This window comes from Nyctibius grandis, chromosome 15 (assembly GCF_013368605.1).
Source record: "Nyctibius grandis isolate bNycGra1 chromosome 15, bNycGra1.pri, whole genome shotgun sequence".
Lineage (NCBI taxonomy): Eukaryota > Metazoa > Chordata > Aves > Nyctibiiformes > Nyctibiidae > Nyctibius > Nyctibius grandis.
The window spans coordinates 10,807,465-10,825,132 of record NC_090672.1 but is presented as its reverse complement, the minus strand read 5'-3'; the positions used below and the strand labels follow the sequence as shown (position 1 = coordinate 10,825,132).

The following is a 17,668-nucleotide window of genomic DNA, read 5'->3' as shown; positions in this document are numbered from 1 at the left end:
TTATCCAATTTTTATATAGCATGGGGAGTGCTTTTTAATTACTTGCACATTGCAAAATGCTCTTCTGACATTTGCAATACGCTCAGAGAAAACAGTCATTTTACTAAGACAATTTATGGATTCTCTGATTCCTCGGACATCCAATAATTAGGGAAGAAGCAGTCCCTGTTTAGTTAGCCTCACCACCTGGGAGAGGGCATGTTTCAGGTTCAGATAGAGACGGCCTTGTCTTCACATCTCCATGCTCCTAACTGTGGATGTGTCTGATCCCTCTCAGATCATCTACTATCAGCAGGCCATCATGAAGCCCAGAGTGAAATCTTCTGTCTCTCTCGGAGCGTAAGTCCTGTTTTCCTTCTGTCCACACATCAATTAGTCTTCAGCACTTATTTCCTAATGAGATGATGAAGCTATCTGCTCTGGCAGCTGATGACTCAGTCAGGGGAATTGATGTGGTGGCCACACGCAGTGTTGTTTGTGCTGTCTGGGCTGTGTGTTGCCTGTGCCAGGAGGCACAAGGCAGAGGAGGGGTCAGAGTCCCAGTCCTGATGAAGAGGCTCCCTTGGAGCTAAGGAGAGCTTTGCTATGAATGTCTGCAGGGCAGCACCAGCCTCTCGGTTGAGATTCCCTCTGAAATCAAGAGATGTTCAGACTGGTCAGGGTTGGATCACGGCACCTGGGACCCAGCACAGCTCTGCAGTCCTTGTGAGGGTGCAGCAGTGTGTCCATCCTGTACCAGCTCCTGTGCAGGAGGATTAACCAGCAGAGACAGACTGACCCTCCTGTCCGTGGTCCCCGGCCTGCTGGGCTGGATTCAGCCCCAGGGAGTGTTCTTGCTCATATGGTGATGCTCACCAGAAGGCAGCAGAGCTGGGAAAGTCTCTGGTTATTCTGTGTTATGAAGGAACACACACCTCTTCATGAATGTCCACACAATTAATTAGCAATTATTCTTAGTGGGAATGTTTGCTGATCAGATTTTTGATTAAGCCAGTTAAGTGCAAAGCTCCAGTCCTGGCATTAGCCATTAGCATGCTTGCCACAGGCATTTATTAGGTGGAATCTCATGTGCTGGCCAGTTGCCTAGAGGTGCAGTCCATACCACCAGTCTGTTTTACGTAGTCATTGCCACTCTGAGATTCATATCGAATCTGAGATAAACAAGGTGCTCAGCCCTGTTCCCTGGGAGAAGGCAGTCGTGGATGGCTGAAATGGGAGGAGGAGCCTGGGAAGCTGTCCTGTCTTCTGAGAACCACAGCTTACAAGGCACCAGCAGTTCTGCTCATTCCATCTGCCACTGACTCCCACGTCACTTAAAACTCTTGTGCCTCAGTTTTCCAAACTGTGAGCTGGAGCTGGGGACTCCTGACTACCTTTTAGGAATTTTGTGGTGCTTAACTGTTTGGCTATGGAGCTTTTCACATGTTAGTCCTTGTCTTCTGATGGATAATGCCTATCACCTAGGTCAAAAAATCCTCAGGAGATTTGGATCTCCATCTCGGCTGCAGAATTGAATCCAAATCAAATTATTATTTATGAGGATAAAAGCAGCAACTAGATAGTGTGCATTGCATTGATTTAGGAGGAGCTGCAAAGCATTAATCATTAAAAGGACAGAGCAGTGTTACCTGAGTTGACAGGTTTAGATTTGTAGCTTGATTAGGATATATGGATTGGAGTGAATTACGCAGGTGCTGAATGCCTTGGCATTTCCATGAGAAGATAGGATCGAGCACTTCTGTGCCAAACCTGTGGTATGGTTTGTGCAGTAGCATTGTATAACTGGAGGATCTGTGCCAAGGTGCCCGTTAGCAACGGGTCCTTGGACAGTGCACTCCCAGCTTTGAGCACATGAAAGCAGTTTGGCCTGGAAGGAATTTTAAACGCAGAAACCAGATGATTTTTTTCAAGAATGAAAAAGGGAGGAGAAAGCTGAAATTCCAGGACATTAGTGAAATCGGTTGTAATTACAAGTCTGGCCAACTTAGAAGGTAGGAGAAGTGTTTGTCTGGTTCTTGCTAGGATAGAGACATTTTTGCTTTGTGCCAAGCCCTCAGAGTCATTTGCAGAGGAATGAGCTGTGCGGTAGGTGAGCGGGGGAAAGGAGAAGCCGGGATGTGCCCTCAGCACTCCCTCACCTCTCCTGGAGCTCCCTGGGCTCTCCCACACCCCATGGGAAGGCTGCGGAGAACCCACCCTGAGTGAATACAGCACTTGCTTTCCTCTCTTCTGGCACTTTCCTCTCTGTAACGTGTGGCACAAAACAGTGCAGGATCGGGGCTTTGCCAGTTGGCTGGAGAAGGAGACAGAAGCGGTTTGGGGGCTTAGTCCCACTTCTTGAAGTGAAGAGGCAAAAGGAGGTGGTGGAAGAGAGTCTTGTATCGAAGTGACAAAATCACTGCTTTGAAAGTCAACCAGGAGATTTACTGTTTGGAAAATGGAGGAGATTAACTGAGCTACCAAATTGATTTTTCTAGTAAGGCAGGGGCCACATTCCAGATCCCTGTGTTAATAGGCCCGCATCTCTGAAGATATCTATAGCCTATGCAAGCATTTATTTGGTGGTAATGGGGCTGGCTGCAATTCTGCCTGCAAATTAATATTTTGATTTTGTTGGATTTACTTGCAGGCTTGTGAAGTACTCCGAGCAGTTCCTCTCCAATGATCCTGTCCTGTCTGGATGTCTCCCCAGCAACCCCTGGATAACAGATGACCCTGAGTTCTGGGATCTCAATGCAAAACTGTATGTATTTGTATTCTTTTGCCAACTTGTGGTTGACACTGACCTTTATGCTGATAGAAAAGGGAACCACTGATTTCGTCATGATGTCTGGTCTCTGATCATGAGCAGGAAGCGTTCCTTTTCTGAGATAGCTTGGCCACACTAAAGAAACTGTCTCTTGGGAACACTCCATGCTGAACTTCCAGCATGATCTTCAAGTGGAGCCTTCCTTAACGTTGCAAAAATTCCTAAACTGATGATGGGAGTATGCATTCAGCCCCTGCTGAGTGGGTCTGACGCTCCCCTTGAATGAGTGAAGTCCACTTTTACTAGCACAGGAATGGAATATGACCAGTTGCGCTCAGGTATAGCACTTGGTTTAGCGTTAACCTTGCTAAATGAGGTGCTGTCAACGGTGTAGCAATTCAGAGTTCAACTACTGGCCCTTGGTCTTTGCATACACCTCGGGCTGCTTTCTGAGGAGAGAGTTTGGGTTGCATACTGGTGGTCCATCCCTTCTCTGAGGTCTCCCTTGGTTTTCCAGTCGGATAGTATTTGCTAATTATACAGTGGCATCTCTGGGCTTGAAGCATACAGCATATTACTGGTTCTCATTTGAGACCAGCAATCCTGTTAAGAGGGATAATATCCCATTAGACAGCCCCAAAGGATACCTTCACAGAATGCCTTTGTGAGAAGCAAAGCTTTGGGCAACCACCAGTGCCTCCTCTAGAACGGGACTGAGCCAAACCTCGGGCAAAGCTGGGCTGTCATTGTGAGAGCAGTATAAATCCGAGATAAATCCTCATCCCACTGTGTACCAAGTTGTTTAATTATGGTTTGCTTAGGGGGCTGACTTCAGGAGCTCATTACAGCATTCTGGAAAACAGAGAGTGCTGAGAAGTCTCTTGGCATTCCAGCAAAGGGCATTTTGGTTTTAATTAATCTGCCAATTAGATGGGCCACATGAAACTGGCAGTGCTGTTTGTTTTCAACCTGTGCAGAGTGGAAATCCCCACCCGGATGCGTGTGGAGCGATGGGGCTTCAATTTCAGTGAGCTGATACGAGACCCGAAAGGTCGGCAGAGCTTCCAGCTCTTCCTGAGGAAGGAGTTCAGCGGTGAGTCTGTTGTGTCTCTATCTTTGTCCCTGCCTAGGCCACGCAGCAGGACGCTGCACAGCTGAGACAGAGCAGTGGTGGAATTCCATGCCTTTGCAGGAGGTGCTGTGAGCTGAGACAGTGACAGAAGTCACAAAGTAAAGGCAGTAGAAGTGACTTTGGAGGCGATGGCTGTGCAGCCAGTGTGTGCAATACCATCTAGTGGCACAGGACACAAAATACAGCCCAGGGCACTCCCTGTGCCGGGAGGGGACTGCTCCCAAGCAAGCTGGAACTGGCTGGATCCACAAGCTCTTACAGGTGTCATGTCCCTGGGGAAAGCTGTTTTCCTCCTTCAATCCCAAGGGGGTTTTCAAGGTGGCTGTAAGAATTGGAGAGACTGAATTGGGGCCAACACATATTGAGTCAAACGAATTCAGTTTAGGAGTTAATAAATGGGATTGCGTTATCCTCAGTCTCGCTCTCTGCTGACTGCGTCCTTCTTATGCAGGAGAGAATCTGAGTTTCTGGGAAGCCTGTGAGGATCTGAAGTATGGAGACCAATCCAAGGTCAAAGAAAAAGCAGAAGAAATTTACAAGTGAGTGTGATAATTTTACATTCTTAAACTCTTTGTACATGAGTCCCATATGCTTCTTCCACATGCTGTCATTCTCCAAATGATTTATTCCTGAGACTTTTCTTTGTAAGCTGACATCAAATGTGGCTGTCCTGTGATCCCACGTAGGAAAGGAGCTTTTAAAGATGAAAGCATAAGTATTGTTTTGTTATATGGTTACTTTTCCTCTCTGTTCTCCACTATTACATTTAGGTCTTAGCATGTAATTTCAATAGAGGTGTGGAACAGCAAAGATCGTGGGGCTGCCACGAGGAGAGTACAAAGACCCATTTTGCTTCCAGTGGGCTAAAATTTAGTTTATATTGTGTGTTAACAGTGCAAGAGGAAGTGACTGTATGTTGGAAGAGGAGATCAACTGCCCAAGATCAGACAGCAAATTGTAGTGGGGAGCTGAAGGAACTCTTTTGTGCACAGACAGAGGAATCTCCAGGAATTCTGCAGTTATTAATGGCACTGTCGATTCCTCCTTGCAGGCTCTTCCTGGCTCCAGGAGCAAGGCGCTGGATTAACATTGATGGCACAACAATGGGCATCACAGTCAAAGGCCTCAAGCACCCTCATCGTTATGTTTTAGATGCTGCTCAGACCCACATTTACATGCTGATGAAAAAGGTTTGTTGTTTGTTTCCAAAGCCTTAGGGGGATTCCAGTTCTCTGGGCCTTTCCATGCCTTGGTGTGCTGTCAGCTGCCACTTTCAAGTGGCCTTTGTTTGAAAATCCCTCAAATTTGCTGACTTAAGCAAGCACTGGTGCAGGCCTTTGTATTTTGCTGCTGCTGCTTCCTTCTAAGGCAGCATGTCCTCAAGGTGGTGGAGGTCAGATGTCTGCTGGAAGTCCTGCTTTCTAATACCAGCTTGGTCACCAGCTCATTCAAAGCGTGGACAAGCCTTTTAACTTCACTCAGTACCACTGTGTGTGCCACATCAGGCATCCCTATGGTGGGATGCTTGTGTCCAACTGGATTCGAGCAGTGAATGGGAAAGGTGGTAGCAATTGTGATATAACTGTGATATAACCAGACATGGCCCATCTCGAGTTTTACTGAGTTTTTTCACACATTTTTGTGCAGTTATGTTGATGGACACACGTTTTTAGGTCTGACTGATGCAGCAGACCACGGGCTGATGTCAGCACACACAGTATGTCACAGCTTTTATTAGATCACAGTGACCACAAATAACCTGTAACTCCTCCATATGAGCAATACAAAACACACTTAGCAGGAAGGAGCATTATGGGCCGGAGCAGCAGCTAGTACACATTGACACTGAAAGCAGCAGAACTAGACTGATTTCACCACTTGCTGAAAAGTTCGGCTCCTGAAACATGAACACTTCACCCTGCAATGACTGTGAGACACTGCTGGCCTGGGCTAAGCTCAGTTCAGACCTCTTGGTCTGGATCTTACCTGGGAAGCCGTATTGTGAGATGGAAAATCCTGGGAATTTTACACCAAGATGAAAGGGGATTGGTTTAAATAGCTACATTTGCCTGAAAGATGCAAAGTCCCTTGGGCTGCTGAGGGAGATTATCTAGTTCCCAGCCTCCCTGGCTCCTGAGCAGCTGTATTTGGTGGTGTTTTAATAAGAGTTTTTGCAGCCTATAACTACCAGTTTCTCTTTTTTTCTTTCTTTTTTTTTTTTTTTTTCCTCCTAGTAGGACTCCTATGGCCGCTATTTAAAGTCTCCAACATACAAGGAAATGCTGGCCAAGGCTATTGTGCCACAAGACGCTAGCAAAAAAAGGCAAGTGAAACTGGATGTAATTGTGGGTTTTGTTTTTCTTGTTGTAGCAAGGGTATAAAAAGCCTGAGTTGCAGCAAAATTACTATGATTTAGATGTTCGCTTAATTAAATAACATTTTTCACTAAAAAGATGCCTCGCTTTGGGACTGATGATGCTGTTTGTGAGCCTTTTGGAAGTGGCTTGTGTGCAGTCAGAATCGGCTTGACAGTTGCTCGGCTGCCTTGTCTGTTGGGCCTGTTTAGAAAGGCTGTGATTGTTGAATTAATCATGACTCCTTTCCTGGAAGGAGAGAGCATTGTTTACAGCGCATGGGAAAGCTTCTGCCCACGAAACACTGGCTGCCAGAGATGACACAGAGCCACCGCAGGGTCCTCCCTGCTCAGCTCTGCCTGCACAGAGCCGCTTACTCCCTGCGAAGTGAAGGTGACAGGCAGGCACATGGGAGCAAGCAGCATCTTACCTGCGAGGGAGGGACTGCTGCCACAAGCTAGACAGCCTTAGAAGGGGCAGGCTTGAAATGGCTTTTTCCCAACCAAGATGAAGGTCGCATAGCAAATTTAGGCCATTTGAACTGTAGTTGCTTCTTAACGCTGGGTGTGCAGTGTCAGAGCCAGACTGGGTGGTGTGCTGATTTCTCTGTTCCTCTTCCACCCATCGACCTAGCAAGCAAGAAAGAGGAATCACGGACTTTCACACTATTGTTTCATCTAAAACCCCTTTCAAGTCAGTGGAAAAAACCCTCCTGCTGACGTGCCTGGGGTTTGGTTAGTTTTTCCCTGAGCCACGCATCACAAGGTCACTGGCAGATGCTGGTTGACCCCTGGTGACTACCTTCATGTTTGTCAGCGCCTGTTCTGGCAACATGATACTCAGCATCATGGTAGGTAAGCTAAAGACCTAGTACCTCATCCAGAGGTGGCCGAACACTTGTTTCCACTGCTGCTGGTAATGGCTTTGCTGAAGCAGGTAGTGGGTGTTTTTGTGGGGTATCACAGGGACCAGCGTGGGTGTTTCTGGTGTCTATCTTGATCTTACTGAGGACACTAGAAAAATTTTCACTGGTGGCAGTGGTTTGGGTTCACCCTGAGTGCTTGTTACATGCAAGCGCTTACAAGAAAAGGAATAATGTACTGGCCATCTCCTGGCCCTGGAGTCCCTCACGAGGACCAGGAATGGGACTGCCTTTATGCTTTTAGCAGTTCTGTAGCTGATGTGTGACACTGCGTCACCAAGTCCCACTTTTGTGCGTCCTTGTTGTGTGGGTGACAGTGGCATGTCAGTCTCTGTGTCTGAGCTTGCCCTTCTCGTAAGTTTACTTACCAGGGTGAGTTTTTGGTGCCTCTCTACTTTTCAGTAATGTCCTGCTGCTTTCTCTTGCTCTCTGCCCAGTGCTGCTCTCCCATTCGGACGCCGTCGCCTCCGCTCCAGCCTCAGCCCCGTCATCCTGAGGCAGCAAGAGGAAGAGGCCAAAGCCAGAGAAGCCGCCACGACCGTGGACATCACGCAGGTCATGAGCAAGCTGGATCGCAGGAGCCAGCTCAAGAAGGAACCTCCTCCCAAGTAGGCTCTGAGCCCTGCAGGGCACAGCGCAGGGAAAAGACAAGCCAAGGCTGGTGTTGAGCTTCGTCTCCCCTTCCTGAAGGTGTCAGTGCTGCTTTAGGTTTCCCAGGCCGGCTCTGCCAACAGCCTGCTTCCTGCACGTTGCCATGGCTTCTGGAGCAGCAGATGTCACTTCCCAGGCATGTCAGGCCCGGCAGTGCTGCCGGAGCCAGGCTGCTGGCTGTGCCGGGCTCGGCATGCAGGGCCCCGGCTCCCTGCCCGCACACCTCGGAGCAGGGATGCCTTCTGGCTGCCCCAAACCCCCCGCCGAGGCTGGGCAGCTCAGCCACCTCTCCCTGCCTCCTGCTCCTCCAGGAGGTGGGATGGCACAAGGCCAAGTAAAGCTGTGCCATCCCAATCCTTTGGGTTCAAATCAGCCTTCCTGGGAGCAGAGGGGGGTGACCCCATAGGGAGCAGGGTGAGGTGACCCTCCTCAGAGCACGCCTGCACTGCCGTCCATCCTCCTGGGGGGCTGTGCACCCTCCCATGGGGTGCATCCTGGGCACCCCCTGAAAGGGTTGCACCCCTCACTTCCAGTATCCTGCACCTCCTTGCCAGTGCAACGGAGCCACAGGCAGAAGAGTGGGGTAGGCTTCTTCTGACAACAGTAGGATGAGCATTTCCGAAGGTTTAGCTGACCCTTTGAATTTTAGTGACATTCCCAAGTCCCCCTCCCGGTGTGTTGGAGATGATCAGTGGAAAGCTCTGCTCTCCCCTGCACGACGAGCTAGGTGTGCAGGCACAGAGCTGTCTGGCAAGAGCCTGCAGGAGGGCTTGTGAGAGCCAGCCACAGCTTTGTGTTTCCTTTATCAAATCCTTCCTACCTCTTGTCTTGTCTTTTTCCTGCTCTTCTATTTTCTGTTGTTAAAAAAAAACTAACAGGAAATAGTTCCAGTTGTCACTGGCTTGTAGCCCAGAGGCAAGGAAGAGCCAGAGTAGAGGTGTTAAGAGCTGATTTTAACTTTAAGCAGTGTTTTGTTCGTTTGCTCTGTGTCTTTTGCTCTTTAGAATGAGGCAACGTAATATACTATGTTAGTGCTAAAGAGCTCGGGGAGATTCCAGGCTCTGCTGGCAAACCCCAGCGTGTCTGGACCAGGCCAACGATTACCAGAAGTGGGAAGATTCCTGCAAAGCCCAGTAAAAGGAATTGGGGGGGTGGAAAAGCTTCCTTGTTTGTTAAAATTTGGGGGAAGCAGAGGGACTGGGTGGGAAGGACTGAGGTCCAGGAAGCTGCTTTGCTCTGGTTCGTGTTGTTCGTCCGTTTTTACTACTGGTATGATTTTATAGAAGTGGAAGAAAGCTGGGTGTGAGTGGGAGCCCCCAGGTACCAGGGTAGTCAGGCGATAGCTGTGCCCCAAACAGCTTTGAACAGCGATTCTTGCCCTCCCTGTGCCTCTTATCAGAGGCAGGATCAGGGCTCTGTGGTCTGATCTGGTATCACTGCAGAACCAGTCTCCTTCTCTTGGCAGCTGAGCTGGGGACATTTTCATGACCTCTGGTAACCTAACGGTGATAAATCTTCTCAGAGGAGTTGAAACCAAGTTACATGAGTCTTTTGCTCTGATGTCAAGGTGCTTGCTAAGTCTCTGCTCTTCTTCCCAGTAGAAGCAATGGCAAATTTTGCAATTCTGTAAGCGTGAGCAGGCTCAGACCGTATTTTTTTTTAAATTCTGCTTAAAACCACAAGGCTTTTTTATGTGAGATACTAAGCACTGTCAACCTACCTTGACATAAGAGCACTGAAGGATACTCAAGAACTTGGCAGGGTTGGTCCAAAGCTACTTGGATGTGATAAGCTCTACAGTCTCTGCAGAGTTGTGTAATGTGGAGCACTGAGCATGTTGGGATTGCCAGGATGTAGTAACGTGGAAGATCATGCCAGGGTATAAGTAATAAATAACAAATCTGTGTGTTCCAGTCAGTCCCTCTGATTCTACTTCTGTTTTGTCTGCAGCTTTGCTTTTTACATTCTCTCTATCCCTTCCTTTCTCTGATTTTTCATCCTCTCAGCTTTGCATCGCTGTCCGCTGACGTGGGCTAATGCTGCATGCTCTGGAGTCACTGTGCTTGTGAAACACCAGGCCTACACTTGCAGGCAGAAGCTGGCTCTGTTCTGCTTGGAGGCTGAATAAGCTGGCACGACCTGGTGTACCGCTCCTCGGTCCCTTGCTGTTCAGTCCCTGAAGAGGAAGGTCGCCTGGTACAAAGTGTGACCACGGTACAAACTGAGCTTCGCTTTGCGCCAGCCAAGGAATTGTTTGTTTCCGTTGGAAATCAGAGCAATATGTTGTTTCATTTCTTGGCCATGACTTCCATGCATTCATCTGTCTAATAAAAATAAATGTAGAAAATGAAAAAAGAGCCGAGTTCATCCTTCTCTGTCTTGTCTCAGTGTGTTCATCCTTCACTATGTCATCTCTGCCCTGCGTGCATGCATTTTCCGTATGTGCCTCTGCTCTCAGCACTCCTCTTTGGACACTTGAGCTGCATTTAATTTCTGCTGGGACTGAGTCCTTGGGAAGTGGAGGGGGGACCCTGGCATGCAGCATGTCCTCTGCTGCTGAATCTGTGCTCGGGCTTGTCCTGAGGGCTGAATTAGCTGAGCTGGAAACTTCACAGCATCAACCAGGGACGCGGGGGGCTTCAGTACCAGATGTGGCTTCTTGTATGATCAGTCATCAGGATTTGGAGCTCAGTGTCCTATTTCTTGGCCACCCCCGCAGCCAGCACATTGGTGCTTGGGGTGTGACATGGTTATGCCGTTTATAACCAAGATCACATTCTCGGGATAGCAGACTCCTCTGTGCCTGGAGCTAATTGTTGTAAGGAATGAGACAAGCTGGTGTCTCCTACAGCATCCCAGCGGGTGTGGGGCCGGATCTGTCAGCACCCGCTGAGGCTGGTAGCAATGACCCTGTTGCTTTCCATGGGCAAATCGTGACACCTCCACCCTCCTGCTGCGGGAGGGCAGGGAGGGGGCCAGCACTGCAGAATGGGGGGGGCACCGGCCCAGGCTTGCCTGGGGTGGCTGTCGGCTCCCTCCCAGCTGGGCCCTGTCTCTCCTGGCAGCACAGGCGGCACTTCTCCTTTGGAGGAGAAGGCTTCTCCTTCAGTGAGCCAGCAGTGTGTGCTCGCAGCCCAGAAGGGCAACCGTATCCTGGGCTGCATCACCAGCAGGGCGAGGGAGGAGATTCTGCCCCTCTGCTCTGCTCTCGTGAGACCCCCCCTGCAGTGCTGCGTCCAGCTCTGGGGCCCCCAACAGAAGAAGGACACGGAGCTGTTGGAGCGAGTCCAGAGGAGGCCACGGAGATGCTCAGAGGGCTGGAGCTCCTCTGCTATGGAGACAGGCTGGGAGAGTTGGGGCTGTTCAGCCTGGAGAAGAGAAGGCTCCGGGGAGACCTTCTAGCACCTTCCAGTACCTGAAGGGCCTACAGGAAAGTGGGAGAGGGGCTTTTTACAAGGGCATGGAGTGACAGGACGATGGGGAACGGTTTTAAACTGAAAGAGGGGAGATTGAGATGAGATATTAGGAAGAAATTCTTTCCTGTGAGGATGGTGAGACCCTGGCCCAGGCTGCCCAGAGAAGCTGTGGCTGCCCCCTCCCTGGCAGTGTTCAAGGCCAGGCTGGATGGGGCTGGGAGCAACCTGGTCTAGTGGAAGGTGTCCCTGCCTGGCAGGGGGGTTGGAAGTAGATGATCTTTAAGGTCCCTTCCAAACCAAACCAGTCTGTGATTCTATGATTCTCCTCCTCTCGAAGCCCAGGGAGGCCACCACCAGCGTGCTGCTCCCCCGGGCCTGACCGAGCCTCTCTCCTTTTCCTCCCCACAGCTGTGCCACCTCGCCTCCCCGGCCCCTCGCCCAGCTGTCTACGCTGGCACCGGCCCCGGCAGCCTGCCTCCCGCCTCCCCCGGCCCCCCGGCCCTGCCCCACGGCACCGCCTGTCCCTCACCCATCAGCGTGGCCCTAGACAGCACCGCGGGCACCGGGACGGAGCCCCAGGGGCCCAGCCCTGGCCCCTCCGGCGGCAGGAGGTCCCGTGCGGCCGGCCTCTCCTTCAGCCGGCTCCTGAAGAGGGGCTGCTGGACCTCGCCCGTCTTCGCCACGCTCTCGCCCAGGTGCCCGGCCGTGCCCCACGGGAAGGTGCAGCCACTGGGCGAGGGGGAGCGGCGGCCCCGGCCGGACTCCAAGGCGGTGAGCAGGTAAGCACCGTGCCGGCACCCGGACACCCTCATGAAGGGCTCGCCTCTGGGACCAGTTTGGTTTGTAATTAGCCTGCAGTTGAAATGGTACCAGATGAGCCTGTTAAAGTGGGCCTTGTGCTTCATGTTCCAGGCAGCCGTCACCATCTCACGCCCATGTCTGCCTGCTGTGGGGCTGCGTGTGATGGTGGCTGCCAGGAGCGGGCACCGTCTCTGCTCCTCCCTGGCGTCAGTCCCTGTCCTCCCCCCGGGGACACCAGGCACCTGTGCTGCCCATCCCCTCCTGCCCCACGTCCTGAGCCTCCACGTGCTGGAGCAGGCTGGGGGACATGGCCACCCTCTTGTACCAGGCAGCTGCGGCCCAGCGTGAAGATGTGTTTGCGTTTGCCCCTGTATCAAGCAGCTTCACAGGCTGTGGGGCCTTGCTGCCCTGTGTGCGTTAGCAGGAGTTTGTCCTATTCGGTTATTTCGTTGGCTTTGGAGACGAGATCGAGGTCTTTGCACCAGCAAAGGTTGTGAGGTGCTCAGGTAGGGGCAGGGACCCGGTAGATCCCCGAGGACCCTCCCCGCGAGGCTGTGGTGCTGTGAGCCCAGCTGGCTGTTGCCTTTCCTACAATGGCATCTAAAACCCACCGCTGGTGTTTGTGCTGCCTGCCCCAGATCACAGCCAGGCCCCCAAAAGCGTCTCTTCCCCTTGGCTCCTTGTGCTTGCTCTCTGCGTTGGATGTGTTTTCTGATGAGAAACGGGCCAGAGGCCGTGCCGGTGGTTCCTCTCTACTGCACTTACACCTCCTGTTCATGGTGTAAAGCCCCCAAGTTTTACTTTTGATCCCTGAATTTGGAAAACCACTTGTATATTTGTATTTGTTCTCAAGCGCTGATTCAGGTTTGGTTTAATGATTTGAAAGTCAGAGACCCAGAAGTGACCAGGGAGGAGAAATCTTGAGGGAGAGTCGTGAATTGTTTGTCATTCCGGAGCAGGATGTGTCAGAATGGGGATTTTTTGCCTGGAGAGGCTGTCATGGTTGAAGCGAAATCCTGGCCATGTCCCTCACTAAGAGTAACTTGTCCTCAACCTCTTTGAATCCACCTCAGCTGCTGACCGAGTGGCTGAGTCCACAGTATAAATTCACAAGCACAAATCTGAGGGCTCCTTCTCCACCCGGCTCTGCGCTCTGGCTGTGTCACAGCAGTTTTGCTTCAAAGGGGTGAGAGTGCACATTATTTCCTTCATTTTCCATCTCTGTGGGCTTGTGGCCAGGAGTTTTGCTTCAGGATTTGGGGTTTGAACAGTGCAAAACTCAAAGCCAGACTCAGTGCTGTGTGTTTGCTGCCTCAGAAAGCAAGTCAAAAAGTGCCGTATGCGTGATGAGTTTTTATTTCACACCACAGCTTCTTCCAAATAAAAGCAGACACTCCTTTGGAGAGCCGAACCCACCCCACAGACTCTGAGGAGACAGAGGACAACCGCCGCCGAGCTCGTAAGGACTCTGCGAAGGAGGTGATCTGCCCTTGGGAGAACCCCACGGAAGAGGGCAGAGTCGGGTAACAAGCAGCCCAGACACAGTCCCTCTCCTTCCAGGCCTGAGACCACCAGGTCTGGCACGTCTGGTTCTGTCTATGGGCCATGCTGGGGGAGCCGTGCATTGGAACCGTCCTTCAGCATCAAGGAAGCTCAGCCTACCACAGCGGTGGGTAACAGACCCTGGTGTGCCCGTCTGTTTGTCCTTCAAGAATCTGAAGCATTTCTGGACTGGTTTTCTTTCCTATCTTTGGTATATTCAGATCTATTCATTACAAACTTCTTGATATATGAACCTCATTTCTTGCCTTATAGCAGATGGAGAATTTATGTGTCTGTATATATATATCTCCTGGGAAATGATGTCTTATCTGAATGCCTGGCTTGGCCATGAGGTGTCAGCACACTGTACGCAGCACAGCTGGAGCAGAGCTCACAGAGTAGGACTCAGACTTCAACGTCAAGATTGGGGCTTGTTTGTGTCCCCAGCTTGGGTCCACCTCTTATTATTAATAATAAATTTTAAATTTTAAAGCAAGTTCATGAAGAGACAGCTGATTGCTGGGGAAAATGAATTAAGCCCCTCATGAGAAGCTGTGTACTGTGTGGCATCACATCATTCCTTAATCCAACCCAAAAATGATCCCGAGGATCAAGCAGTGCAGGAGAGCAAAGGCTCCAGAGCGGTAGCTCCAGTTTCCCTGTTGTGGCCTCTCAGTGCTGAGATGGGTTTTGAAACCATGCCTTGAACTACACCGCGGGAACACCTGGGAAGATCCAAAATAAATCTGTGTTGGTGTTTTGGGCCTCTCTGAACTCAGACTGATGCACTGTCCCAGTCCTTAACTGTGTTGTTATTGAGTGTGAGAACGCTGCTTCCCTTACGTCATGTCGGTGCTTGAAGATGGTTTTTTTGTTCAAGTGTGGAGGGATTTCCTAGATGTGTGCGATGTGGGTCATTGCTCTGTAATTTGGCCACGTAGCCTGTGACTTTTGATGTCGTTATTTTGTATTTCTAATTGCAAACGGAGCTTTGCCTGTGTGGCTGGCGTGGTTCATCGTGCTGACTTCTACTGCGGGATTTAAAGTCTCTCCTCACACATGCTTGTGGTCCCCATTTCCCCCCAGGTCTGGGACGACACTTCTAATCACAGGGCAGTTTGGGAAAATCCAGAGGCTGTTTCTGTTTCCAAAGACTCTTTCGCAGAGGAGCAGAGAGATGCAGCACCCTGAAGCAAAGCTCAAGGAGGAGGGTGCTGCCCCACGCCGCCCATGATGCTCCTCTTGTACGAATGTGCGTTTGCTCTTGCTGGCTTTGCTTTCTCGGGAGGATCCGGTTCTGCTCTGGCAGTCGCCCGCAGTGACCAGTCACCTGGTACTCAGGAGAGACAAATGCGGTGTCTTTTGTGGTTGTTTTTGTTACTATTGTTACTCAGCTGCTCCTGACTGACACTGATAATGTATAATCCAGGAAACACGACAGGAAGACATTGTAATGTGTAAGAGTTAGTAATATTATATGTAACTGTGTACTTGTTATAAGAGCTATTCTACAATTAATATTTCTCTCATTGGCTTGGGCCTCCTCTTGTGCACCTCCTTACCTTCTAGTCCAGAGGCCAACAGTGGCCGCGGATCAGCAGCGTGTGTCTGGGGCTGGGACGTGGGTCACGCTCTGTGGAGACAGTAAATGCCATCCCGTGGAACCCGGTTGTCTGTGGTTTCCTCCTCTTCAGCACTCCTGGTGTGCAGGGAGCCGGGGTGGGCACTCCACACCAGCTCCCCAGCCTGGCTTCCTCACCACCTCGGCTCCACGTGTCCTCACCTTGCTGAGGAAGCCGATGAACGCGTGTGTTCTCCATGAGCTTGGGCACTATCATTTATTACGTGCTTAGGAAGAGTAACATAACTGGTGCTATGTAATACCCAGCTACCAGGAGAACCTCTCTGTAGCGGGGTGCAGTTTGCCAGCCACAGGGAGGAGGGGATGCACCAAGAAACTCCTGTCAAAGAGGTGGGTCTCACCCCCGCTGCCCCCAGTGAGGGGTGGCACTTCCTTCGCTCCAAAGAGGCACAGAGGGAAATATTTGTATAAACATCACTGGGTTTATTTCCAGTGCCCTGGGGCCATCAGCGTTTCACCTCCAGACACAGCTTTGCGGCTGCCGAGCAGGGTCCGGGCTGTGGCTGCGCTGGCTCTCTGCTGGGGCACACGCAGGGGACAGAAGGCTCACGCTCTCCGGTGACCTGTCCTGCTCCGTAGGGGATGGACTGTGAAGATGTCCCCAACTTTGCCAAGGAATTAAATAGTGCCTTGGCCTCATGCTCATCTTCTAAATCAGAGGAAGGACTTCAGGATCCAAAACTGTCAGGGCTTGGGCACCCTGATGCAATTACAGCCAGCCAGACAGATACATACATGTCCCAGAGGCCAGCAGGGGGGTTCCCAACATTTACCCCTTCAGGGCATGGCTTTTTTTCCCCAATGTCTTTCAATTTCAGGACTCTCACTATTTTTCCTGTGGGGGGGGACAGGTCCCCGTGTTGTGCATCTCAAGCCCGTGCCTTGCTTTCCTCCCCTCCTCCCTTCACCTGCGGACTCCTCAGGCTCCTGCAGGTTGAAACCGCTGCTCCAGAGGCCCCAGGTCCCTCCTGCCACCGCGCTGCACTCACATGGTGACATCTGAGGATCTCGCCCCGGCTGGAGGCCTGGCGTGCTGGAGTCGGGAGCGCTTTCAGCTCTTGCAGTTCAAATCCCCTCGCTGTGCGGGAGCCCATTTAACGCTGCCTGGAGTCACCTGGAAGAATTAGCTCACTGCAGCAACTCAGACATCCAAGGTATTCCGATAATGTGAGGGATGTGTAAGGTTAATGACTGGAAAAAGTGATTGCTCCCTGTGGGCAGTTTCTCAGAAAACTCCCTGCTGCTTTGGCTGACAGAAGAAAGGAGGCTCCAGCAGCAGCGAGGACGCCCCGTGCCCTCACCGCAGCGGCTCTGCTCTCCGGCCTCCCACGGGGGCTCATGGCTGGCACAGACCCACAGAGCAGCCGTGGCCCCGCTCCGGCTCGTCGGTGCTGGAAGAGCTCCCCGCGCTGCAGGAGGGGCCGCAATGGTCGGACTTCAGATATTGTCTGAATGAACCTGGAAGGAAGATGCTTAATTAGCCATGTGGCTCTACAACGTGCTCCACTCCGACGTGTGGAGGTCCCACACCCCGCGTCAGGGTGGGCTCCTCCAGCACCCTTTGCTCGGGCTCAGGCTGACCCACGGCTGCTGGGATTCGTTCGCATGCTCGCTCGGCAGCGGAGGGCCAGCCTGAAGAGCAAGAGCAGCTTCTGGGGTTCCCCCAAACCTCCGTGAGGGCTCTTCCCAGGCTGCCTCAGCCATCAACCTCAAGGGGACACTGTTGGGATAGGATGGGAGTGAGTCCCATGCTCGTGAACCTCAGCCTCTTGCTGGAGTGATGGGCAGGAGGTGTATCCCGGGGCGTGGGCTCCAGCTTTGGGGCGAGCCCTGCTCTGACGTGCTGCTGGGCTGCCGCTGGGGCTGCTCTGCGGCTGTGCTGTGGGGCTGGGGGACACACTGTGCTGGGGATGTGCTGTGGGGCTGGGGTACACGTGAGGCTGTGCCGTGGGGCTGGGGTACACCTGGGGCTGTGCTATTGTGGGGCTGGGGTACACACCGTGCTGGGGCTGTGCCATGGGGCTGGAGTACACGTGGGGCTGTGCCGTGGGGCTGGGGTACACGTGGGGCTGTGCCGTGCGGCTGGGGTACATGCCATGCCACACCTGGCCCGCAGGCTGGAGTGAGAGGCGTACCTGGGGGCATGGCCAGCTCGGTGACCCTGGTTCAGATGTCCAAACCAGAGCTCTGTTTTCCAGGCGATCGGCATCTCTCAACTCTCCCTTTCAATCTGACGTTTCACTCTCTCCTCTCCAGCTGGGACCTACAGCCAAACTGCCAAAACCACCGAGGGCCTGTTTTTTCTCTGAAGTCTTGGACTGGGCATTGCTCAAGTCTCGTTAGTTTAAAAATGGAACAAAGGCTGCTCAGCACCCAGCAGGATGGGGCCTCAGGAAGTTCCCGCTGGCTCGGGAGAGGGCTTGTTCCCTTGGGATCCCCGGGGTGGTTTTGGCAGGCGG

The 17,668-nt window shown here is 51.9% G+C and overlaps 2 protein-coding genes across 3 annotated transcripts in view; both read left to right on the top strand.

Annotated features, from left to right (window-relative positions):
* The window catches only part of LOC137670322 (regulator of G-protein signaling 9-like), a 28,936-nt gene extending 21,020 nt beyond the window's left edge, over positions 1-7,916 (top strand). For both annotated transcript variants that reach the window (XM_068413085.1, XM_068413086.1), the window contains exons 11-17: positions 278-339; positions 2,630-2,743; positions 3,727-3,842; positions 4,333-4,420; positions 4,933-5,071; positions 6,119-6,204; positions 7,595-7,916. In XM_068413085.1, coding sequence (XP_068269186.1) covers positions 278-339; positions 2,630-2,743; positions 3,727-3,842; positions 4,333-4,420; positions 4,933-5,071; positions 6,119-6,204; positions 7,595-7,769 — 780 coding nt within the window. In that variant the 3' untranslated portion in view covers positions 7,770-7,916. The remainder of the gene's footprint in view (positions 1-277; positions 340-2,629; positions 2,744-3,726; positions 3,843-4,332; positions 4,421-4,932; positions 5,072-6,118; positions 6,205-7,594) is intronic.
* Positions 7,917-8,001: 85 nt separating this feature from the next.
* On the top strand, positions 8,002-13,700 carry RGS9 (regulator of G protein signaling 9). The gene is made up of 3 exons (XM_068413568.1): positions 8,002-8,142; positions 11,633-12,003; positions 13,396-13,700. The coding sequence occupies exons 1-3, from the start codon at positions 8,002-8,004 to the stop codon at positions 13,550-13,552; spliced, it is 669 nt and encodes a 222-aa protein (XP_068269669.1). The 3' UTR covers positions 13,553-13,700.
* Positions 13,701-17,668: the final 3,968 nt, after the last annotated feature.

Bases quoted from the DNA above. Each gene is read 5' to 3' on its own strand.
- RGS9 (XM_068413568.1), top strand. From the start codon at position 8,002: ATGCAGGGCCCCGGCTCCCTGCCCGCACACCTCGGAGCAGGGATGCCT. The intron at 8,143-11,632 runs GTAAAGCTGTGC...TCCTCCCCACAG, and splicing joins GTGGGATGGCACAAGGCCAA to CTGTGCCACCTCGCCTCCCC. The intron at 12,004-13,395 runs GTAAGCACCGTG...TTCACACCACAG, and splicing joins GACTCCAAGGCGGTGAGCAG to CTTCTTCCAAATAAAAGCAG.